The 10932-nt window shown below is 39.5% G+C and overlaps 1 protein-coding gene across 1 annotated transcript; it reads right to left on the reverse strand.

The window, feature by feature from the left end:
- Window positions 1-2082: 2082 nt before the first annotated feature.
- Window positions 2083-3018, reverse strand: LOC308678778 (olfactory receptor 14A16-like; the record flags this gene model as incomplete). The annotated part of the gene is made up of 1 exon (XM_081346010.1): window positions 2083-3018. One exon carries the CDS (start codon window positions 3016-3018, stop codon window positions 2083-2085), a length of 936 nt encoding a protein of 311 aa, XP_081202136.1.
- Between the last annotated feature and the right edge of the window lie 7914 nt (window positions 3019-10932).

Raw genomic sequence — 10932 nt, forward strand, 5'->3', positions numbered from 1 at the left:
TTTACTTGCTACATAACTTGTGTGGTGCCTAAGTTCCCCTATTTTCTTAGATTGCCAGGGACAGTGATATCAATTAACTCACTGTCCCCGTTGTTTAGTTTAAATATTCCTTCAGAAAAGCTGTGAATTTATTGCCAAGTAACTCAGTCCCTTTCTTGGATGGATGCAGACCATCTCTTTTGTACATTTTTTCATTGGACCAGCTACAGACATCGTGACTAATATAACCAAAGCCTTCTCCTTTACACCACTCCTTTAGCCACATATTTAATTCTGCTATACGCTGGCCTTTTCCATTTTGCTCCTTATACACTGGTAAGACCTCTGGAAAAGTGATCCTACAGCCTATTCTGCTGAGTTCCTGCCCCAAGCTCTGGAAATCATTCTGCACAGAGAGTACATCATTGTGGGACAGATCGTTAGTGCCAAGATGTACAATGGTATCCACATCACAGTCTTTGCTGGCATTGCTGACTATTTTGAAAATACGCTTCTTGTCCCTACTGGCAGTAGCACCTGGAAGACACCTGACCTCTTTTGAAACCTCTGTATCCTTTCCTAAATTAACATCCCTTATAATTGAGTCACCAACCAGAAGGTGGCTTCTCTTTTTGGGTACCTTTCTTTTCTTTCATGACTGATGTGTAATACCTGATTCGCACTTCTCCCTGTCAGAAAAAAAGTTCATCTCGCACCATGGTCCCCTGCTTATTTGAGTTATCACAATTACCTTGACCTGTTTCCTTAATGTCCCTGTTAAGGTCAGCAAGGGCACTGTATCTGTTATGCAGGGACACAGCTAAAGCTTTGGGTTTATGATTCACAGCTCTCACTCTGCCAGATCCCACAGTTGTCCACACTGCCCTTCTCCTGCAGGATCTTTGCGGTAGAGGGGGCTGATAGCGTGGAGGCTCAGTAGAGTATAAGGGCTGAACTGAACACCTAATTTCTGCCTGAAAAGCGCAGATTACAGATCCTAGATGAATAATCTGTCCTTGTAGACTAGTAATTTGTGTACATATAGGACAGTTTCCCAGTTTGAAAAGAGTGCTGCGAAAGACAGCTGCAAAACAAGTGTTGCACTGAACTAAGCCAGACATGCTGAGATGAAAGGAATCTCAGATGCACTTGCCCTGAATATACCACCACTATTTTTGATTTTGTCATATGATTCACGTGCCGTTAGGCGCGCGGGCCGCTACTGTGCCCCTCCACCCACTTCTCCTTAACTTGCAGTTTTGTAGCTTTTCCCAGCAGCCTCTAGCAGTTTAAAAGCAAAGAGGGTCCAATCAAGGACTTAGCTACTGTGCCCCTCCACCCACTTCTCCTTAACTTACAGTTTTGTAGCTTTTCCCAGCAGCCTCTGGCAGTTTAAAAGCAAAGAGGGTCCAATCAAGGACTTAGCTACTGTGCCCCTCCACCCACTTCTCCTTACCTTACAGTTTTGTAGCTTTTCCCAGCAGCCTCTGGCAGTTTAAAAGCAAAGAGGGTCCAATCAAGGACTTAGCTACTAGGTGTCTATTGCAAACCAACATAATGAAGAAGATGGTGATAGCCATAATAAATTATAATTATACTTGTTGATAAGAAAGAAAGAAAAATCCAGATAGTGGATAAGGCAGTACCTGGGTACAACAGAATAGAAGAGACAGAAGAGAGAACATAACAAAATACAAAGACTTGCAAATAGAAATAGAATTGCTGTGGCACTTACTATGTGCTGTCCACCCACTGCAAAACATTTATTTATTTATTTATTTATTTATTTATTTATTTATTTATTTATTTATTTATTTATTTATTTATTTATTTATTTATCTATCTATCTATCTATCTATCTATCTATCTATCTATCTATCTATTTAACTATATTTCATCATTTACAAAGAAAAGACATTGCAAATGGAAAGAAAGCAGAGCAGCATTCATTTATTTATGTAAAGTCAAATATTGGTAACAAGAACATAATTGAATTTACCGTGGGCCAGTTTCTGGACCAGTTTCCCCTACAAATCTTCTACAATCCCCACTCAGCTACATAATTAGGGGTTTCTTCTATATCGTTATTAAGAATGTTCACATTCAATCCATAAATACTTTTAATTTCTGTGATATTTTCCACACAGTTCTTTGAATATCCTTATTCCTCAAACTATAAATTATGGGATTAAAAACAGGTGGCAAAATTGTATATAAAATTCCAGAGATTAAGTCCACATTAGGAGAAGAAAGTGACTTTGGTCTCAGAAATGAGAAAACAGCTGTGATAATAAACAAGGCAAAAACAGTGAGGTGGGGAATGCAAGTTGAAAAAGCTTTGTGTCTTCCTTGAACTGATGGAATTTTCAACACAGAAGAGAAAATATAACAATAAGATGTCAAGATGAATGAAAAGCAAAATGAATTCACACTGATTCCAATCAGAAAAATTAGAATTTGATGAACTTTTGAATCAGTACAAGCTATCTTTTGTAACTGAGGCACATTACAGAAAAACTGCCCAATCTTATTGAATCCACAAAAATTCACCTGAAAAGTCAAACTGGTTTCTAACACTGCATGGATCAGGGTGGATATCCATGCTATAACTGCCATTTGGATACAGGCATTCCAGTTCATAATCAATCTGTACTGCAAAGGATGGCAGATGGCAACATACCGGTCATAAGCCATGATAGTGAGCAAGAAAATCTCTGCCCCAACAAATGTAATAACTAAAAAGACCTGTGCAACACATCCAGCATAAGGAATCATTTTGTTGTTTGTAACTGAAACGGCTATTGTTTTGGGAACTGTAGTAGAAATGTAGCAAACATCTACAAATGATAGATTGACCAGAAAGAAGTACATGGGTGTGTGAAGATGTTGATTGAGGACCACAGCTGAGATGATGAAAAAATTCCCCACTACTGCTGTTAAATAAACAAAGAGAAACATAAAAAAATAGAAAAGTTGTATATCATGGTCATCTGAAAACCCCATTAGGAGGAAATCTGTCATAATGGATTTGTTGCCCATTACACTTATTTCAGTATATCTGTAAAGGATGGGTTAGAAATAATTATTACAGCATAACAATATTATCAATTAATTGATAGTTTGCATTAATATCTTCATGCAAATATTAATTATACATATTGTCTTGTAACAAATAATTTGTTACTTGTTCTACCTGATTAAAGGTTGTAGTATGTTTACATTTAATTATTTTCCTTTTCCAGGTGTTCTTCCACAATTACATCAAACCCTAGCTTCATCTTCAGCATCACACACTGCTGAGTTATCTCTCTCCCTTTTTGAAAAATCCCTTGTTATGAAATGATTTTCAAATGATCAATTCATATGATGAACAAAAAACTCTGACTGTTGCTCTTAAATATGAGTGATTTATGCATCCCTCTGTTCATCTATACTGCATTCATCTTCTCATCCCTCCATTCAACCATAAAATAAAGTCTTACTAGGAATACCTTTTGTGTGTGTGTAAAACTTAACAAACTCTAAGGTGTACATTCTTTCACATCAATGTATTTTCTATGCTCCTGAGTTGCTGCACACATCTAAATTTCTTTTTTTTAAAGTAAACTGTTATCATATTTTAAATGAAAATATAATTTAGCAAAAGTAATTTGCAGACTTGTAAAAGAAGGACTTGTGTTTAAATATATTCTCTATGTTTTCAAACGGCTACATTATTACTGGTCTTCTGTCATACAATTCCCTCTTTTCCTTGTTAGAAAAATCTAAAACTTTAAATCTGTCCTGGCTGTCATTTATAAAATTGCTTACCTCAGCTTGCAGTCAACACTTTTAGAAAATGAGATGTTTACGTACCTCTGGTTTGTTTTTATATATTTTATATTTTTAAAAAGCAGCAGGAATCAAGTCTATTCCCTGAAGTGTTTTATGAGTTGCATCATAAAATTGTCCTTTAAAGATGGCTGTTTTCTAAATTAAACAGTAAGCAGTTCTTAAGCTGAGAACCTTTTAGTGAACCCTCATTTTTATTTTTATTTTTTATTTTTTGTATCTCTAACAAAAGAAATATGATGCCAGTCTTTAAAACATTCTTTAGAGCAGGGGTGTCAAACTCAATTTCATTGAGGGCCGCGTCAGCATTGCCGTTGCCCTCAGGGGGCCGGGTGGGTATGGCCTGGGTGGGCGTGGCCTAACTGGGTGGGCATGGCTAGACTGCATATGGCCTACTGGGTGGGCGTGGCCAGCTCTACATCGTTTGCATCAAGGGTGCCTATGGGGGCCTGGGCAGGAGTGGGACAGATCTCAGGGTCTCTGGCAGAAGAAGGGTCTCTGGGCCAGGGCCAAGGCAGTGGGGGCCGTTCCCTCACTGTTTCCAGGATGGCTTCGCGGGCCACATGAAACCACTTCGCGGGCCGGATCCGGCCCCCGGGCCTTGTGTTTGACATGTCTGCTTTAGAGGATTAGGGAAATGTAATAAATTAAAACATTTTGGATGAATCAATTTTAATTTCTAATTCATTGAAACTAACTGAACATTCTCTAGGACTTGTTTCATATTTCTTAAATGCCCATCTCACTCAGAGATAGGAAATGAGAGATTTTATTTTATTTTATGTTTAACTGCTTGATTTTTATGAAGAAGTCAGAATCCAGAGGAGGAAGAAGTTGAGGATAATGATAGTGATGAATCATGTTTTTCAGCTAAGAAATGCTATTAGCAGGCTCTGCTTTTGCTAGAAATAAAAGTGGGAGAATATAATATAAATTGAATGTATCTCATATTGTTCTTGAACATGTTCCTATTTTTAAAAGCAGGCCTAAACAATTTTGCAAATCACATTTGGTATAGTATAAGAAAGGCCACTGAATTACCTTCAGATATAGAAGAACTCCAGCTATCACCAGACATATGGTGGTTAATGATAAGAGACTAAGATTTCTGAATAATACACATTTCTATCACTTGCTAAAGTCCATATTTTAGCAAAGCTTTGAAGGATATCTTCACTTTACAAAAGGGCCAGAGAAACAAATACGGTATCTCAAAACAATAAACTCAGTTCTAAGACTAAAATTAAATAAGCACATTGTCCTGCTCAGATTGTCCTACTTAGTAAAAGCTTAAGAGCAGGTTCTTAATGGAGAACAGTGGAGGAAAAGGCTGAGATGCTACAGGGCATCTTCCATAATAGATAGCTCTGAGCACTTTGTAGAAAATGTTGCACTACATGCTATGTAACCAGCCAAGCAGCTGTTGAAAAGTTGTCCATGTTGGTAGTTCTAACACAACCTGCAGGGAATCTTCAGTGGAGGTGGAAAATATTGAAAGCCATAAAATCTGCTCTTCATGAGAATTTTCTATTCTCTAGAAGTCCAATCAGTTTAGGAAAGGTAATATATTCTGCAAAACCATTTAGTTCAGTTCAGGCAAATAAAAGCAGATTAATAAAGTTTTGTGGGGTAAACCAGAGAAGAAACAAAACCAGATGTACTAATTCTACTTTGTTTTATTTATTCATTCATTAAATTTGTTTTTTCGCCTATGTTGCCACAAGGTGATTCTTTATTATAAAGCTACTGTATATTGACAGAATCTTGAAAGTCTGAAAGTACAATCCCATTGCCTCTCCTTTATAGCCCAGGAAAAGATCTTACCTATATGCAATTAATCTTAATAAGCATTATATCACACCAGTCCCACCATATTTCCATTTAGGTTCCAAATGTTGAAAATTACCCAGTAAAATGTCCTAACTTATATCTTATGCTATTATCAATATCTATACTGTGGTTATTTGTGAATATTTTTTTCTTTCATGCATGTTTAACAAATATCTAAGCTTGTAAATGTATATTACTGCTTGAATCTTTATTTTTTTAAAAAGGAAGAACAGCTGAGACCAAAAGCAATTTACAGCAACATTTGATGTTTTGACAAATGTGAAAAGAGTTTGCTTGATGTAGTTCAATAATTTTTTTAAAAAAATCTAATATGCAGAAATAAAGAGAATTCCATTAATAACAAAGCACTATAGCAGCAGTTAGAATACGTAAAACTAATGCAAGATATCTATGTACATATCTAAGCTAATCAAAATGATATTGCATGTTAGCATTTTAACAACTGGATATTTTTCATAATAGCTCAAATGGCTCTGTTTAGTGGTGTCCCATTGATTATGTTGACCAATGATAAAATTCCTTCTGTTGTGTAGCCAGCAAAAAGCGAGACGGAGGGTTGCAAACAGGAACATGCTTTATTGAAGTAAACAGGAACAGAACTGAAACAGTGGCTACTGCACAGCTACTTATACAGTTGGCCACTAGGTGGCAGCTAATAGATTTAAAGTAACGCGTTCCCGCCCCAAATCTACCAATGATCTTCTTGGAGACAACAAGTCTGGCTTAGTCAGAGTCTGTTACACAGACACACCATTGAGCAACCTTTAAGCAGCATTTAAACAGATACATGAATCAGTACAAGTAAAAATCCCAATACATTACACCCCTCCCTCCTAGAATGTACACACATTATTTAATAACATAATCTTGAAGATATTTTGGTGGTCTATGCAACTGTTCAGAATGCCTGGGGGTTCCAGGCAACTCCCAGTCTACCTGCTTGTCTGCCAGGCTGGGTAGACCAGGACTCTTGGTTTCACGTGAATCAAATTGACTCAAGTTCCTTTGGCTGGCCATTCCTGGTTGGGCCAAACCAAAGTCCAGTGCGGTAGCTGGGTCAGCAGAGCTGCTGCCTGTTCAGGTTGTCCTTCCCCATCTGGAGATCCAAGTTGCACCTCTGGACTATGTCCATCTACGGACACCTCCCCGGTGTAATGACTGAATGAGTCCTCAGAGCATGAGAATGGCTCTGTTAGACTGCTGGCTGCCAGCTCTTGTTGCATACCATCTGGGGAGTCCTCGTTTAGTGACTGTTCATCAAAATGCCTTCGCAACTGATCAATATGCTGGCGAACAACTTGCCCCACCATCCAAGACCACCTCATATGAGAGGAGTCCAGAGACCTTAACAATTTTACCAGGCACCCACAAATTCCCATGCTCATAGTTCCGGGCCCACACCCCATCACCCACTTGCAACCCCCTTGGTGCCTTTCTGTCTGCAGTGTCTGCTGCTACTCGATCAGAGTGCAACCTGTCCAGTTTTGTGATAAGTCGTCTTCCCCAGCAGAGTTCTACAGGGCTTTTGCCCATTGCCATGCATGGCATAGTGTGCTGGCATAGCAAAAACTCAGCCAGCCTATGGTGCCATCCCCTGAAACAATGCACTTTAGCAACTCTTTCATCATACACACTATGCATTCAGCCTGCCCATTAGTCGACGGGTGAAAAGGAGCCAACGTTACATGCCTTATGAGGTTGGCCCTCAAAAAAGCCTGAAATTCAGATGCTGTGAATTGGGCTCCGTTGTCGGAGACTAAGACTTCTGGCAACCCACGTGTAGCAAAAAGCTTCCTATGTACCTGGATGGTCCTAGCAGTAGTCATAATGGGTATAGGAATTACTTCCAGCCATTTTTTTTTAAATTCCATTTATATCCCGCCCTTCTCCGAAGACTCAGGGCGGCTTACAAGCTTAGCAGTAGCCTTCATTCTATGTATATGCCTGCTTATTAGGGCTTTCATACACCCCCCCCCAAGCGGCATTATTACAAAGTCAGCTTAATTGCCCCCAACAATCTGGGTCCTCATTTTACCTACCTCGGAAGGATGGAAGGCTGAGTCAACCTTGAGCCTGGTGGGATGCGAACCTGCACTAATTGCAGGCAGCTGGTGTTACTTAAGGAGGCATTAGCCCACTGCTCCACCAAGGCTCTTTTAATTAATTTAGAGTGGCTTTTGACCACTATCAAAAACAACTGTCCCTGAAAGGGCCCAGCAAAGTCAATATGAATCCTTGACCATGGTGTATGAGTCCCCTCCCATCAGTGGACAGGGGCCTGCAGCATCTCTGGTCTGGACTGTTTGACACAGTCTGGACTGTTTGACACATGTACTTGGGCCTCGATAGCCTTATCTAACCTTGGCCACCACAGGTAGCTTCATGCCAGTGCCTTCATCTGGACAATACCTGATGGCCCTCATGCAGAGACTGGAGTACACAGTCTTAATGAACTGGGGACAATAACCCTGCTCCCCCATAGAATACAACCCTAATTAGCTGAAAGCTCATGTCTACATGTGTAATAGCTCTGGAACTCTGGTCCTAGGCTATTTTCCAGCTATCTGGTGTGAACCCAGGACAGCACCCTGCTTAAGATTTTGTCTGCGGCTGTTTCCACAGCTACATCCCCATCATGGAGGGGCAGTTCAGGTAAATCTTGAACTGAGAAGATGCGAGTGGCTGGAGCCAGATCTAGCTGCATGTGTGGCAATGGCAACCGGCTATTGTCTGTGTGGCCCATGTCTTTGCCGGGTTTGTGAACCAGCCTGTAACTGTAGGCTGACATAGAAATCGACCACCTTAACATTCTGGGGGAAAGTATTTGAGGTTTCTGTCTGTCTGTGGTAAATAACCCCAACAATGGCTTGTGGTCAGTGAAGACCATGAATTTGCGGCCATACAAATAATCATGGAATTTTTTAACCCCGGCCACAATGGCCAAAGCTTCTTTGTCAATCTGGGCATAATTGGGCTCGGCCGAGGACAAGATCCTTAAATAGTAAGCAATAGGGAACTGAGTCCCATCATCTGACAAATGGCTTAGTACAGCCCCAACCCCATAAGGGGATGCATCACACACAATACAAACTGGCAAGTTTTCATTAAAGTGTATGAGCACTGAATTGGAGGACAGCAGTGATTTTACTGCCTTAAAACTGTTTTCCTTCACGGCCCCACTGGCAGCTTCCTCCACCATGACCTCTTTTACTGCTTCTTGGAGCAAGAGAATCTCTTTTGCAAAAAGTTTTTGTTGGAGCGCTCTACCCCTGAGTCCACAGACAAGACGATCATGAAGTCTTTCTTCCAAGTCCGTGAATGACAAAGACGAGATGCTTGCCTCAACACCGCAATGAACTCTGTGGCCATCTCACTGGGTTGCTGTTCTCACTGTTCAAAAGCATGCCTCCATGCTATCACTGACAGCTTCAGTTGAAAATGGTTGTTGAGCCTTTTCTTCAGGTCCACGTAAGTTATGGACTCCAGCTGTGCTGGTGTGACCAAGTTCTCAGTGATGTCGAATGTTGCAGGCCCGCACATACAGAGGAGTGTTGCAGCCTTCAGGCCATCATTGGTGACTTGATTTGCCCTGAGGTAGTTCTCCACTCTCAACATGTAAGTTGACCATCTCTCTGGATGTGTGACATCAAATTCTTTGAGCTTTCGGACCCTTGACATGGTGAGAAGTCTTCATGGCTCATTTCTCATGTTACCTCATGCTGCTGGCTTTTTCGTAGGACCTGGGACTGATCCTCAGGGCCGGGTGGTCTCCAGTGTGGCTTGCTAGGCAGACCGAGGGGGGAACACTGTCCCTACCTGGCACTGTGCTGGTCTCACTCCCTAGTGACTTCAGGCTCTTACAAAGTGGCAGCATCCCACCTTCGTCGCCAGTGTTGTGTAGCCGGTTCTTTGCAGGCAATAAGCGAGATGGAAGGTTGCAAACAGGAACATGCTTTATTGAAGTAAACAGGAACAGAACTGAAACAGTGGCTGCTGTGCAGCTACTTATACAATTGGCCACTAGGAGGCGGCTAATAGGTTTAAAGTAATGCATTCCCACCCCAAATCTACCAATGATCTTCTTGGAGACAACAAGTCTGGCTTAGTTAGAGACTGTTACACAGACACACCATTGAGCAACCTTTAAGCAGCATTTAAACAGACACGTGAATCAGTACAAGTAAAAATCCCAATACATTATGCTTTCCTTTATCAGTCCATCATGAGAGTGTTTTAGAAATGATATGTACTTTTTTGTTTATTATTATTATTTTTTAATCTGGAAGACTGTTGTGGAATTTCAGTTTTACAGGATTGGCAGGCCAGAATAAGAAATTGGATCCAGGATTTTAAAGATATTATTCATTCATGACAGGGAGAAACAAGTAATTATGTCTGTCTTGCATAGTTAAAAATCTGATCAGAATGATCTCAATATATACCTGAATTCAAACTCTATCAAAAATTCATACAATGACACAATATTTACTTAAATATTTTGACAGAATTACAAGAGAGTGAGAGAGAGGCAGAGGCAGACACACATACACACACACAGAGAGAAAGTTTTAAATAGACAATATGTTAATTAGATTGTTTTTGGATTACTAAATTTAACATGAAGATTTAATAATTTATTATGAATTGCAGATATTATTCTATCTTTCACAATAAAGGAATATCTGTCTATATCTATCTTTTGTCTGTCTGTCTGTCTGTCTGTCTGTCTGTCTATCTATCTATCTATCTATCTATCTATCTATCTATCTATCTATCTATCTATCATCTATCTATCTATCTATCTATCTATCTATCTATCTATCTATCTATCTATCTATCTATCTATCTATCTATCTGTGATTTGATGGTACCATATACAACCTACCATCTGTTTAAAGAGATCTGTAGTGTATACTTGTTAGACCAGAAATGGGGAGAACTACAGTAATTGGAGTTCATTCCATTTGGAAAGTTCGCTGGATTACTTCCAATCAATCATTCTCTCTTAGCCAAACTTACCTGCAAGGATTGTTGAGTAGAAAAACAGGAAGCAGGAACAGATGGGGTTTTGTTTAGTAATTAAATAATTAAAACATTTTAAAAAACTATTAATTCTCTAAATACAAGAAGTCACACTAAAATTGAAATCAAGTTATTTCAATCAAATATATTAAATGCAAAGAAATCATAGCTGCAAACACTAAATCATAATTGTACCATAGTTGTTTTTTTAAAATAAAAAATAAAAAGAGATGAGTGACTGCAAAAATG

This window comes from Vipera berus (genome assembly GCF_964194415.1).
Source record: "Vipera berus genome assembly, chromosome: Z".
In the NCBI taxonomy this organism is placed as follows: domain Eukaryota; kingdom Metazoa; phylum Chordata; class Lepidosauria; order Squamata; family Viperidae; genus Vipera; species Vipera berus.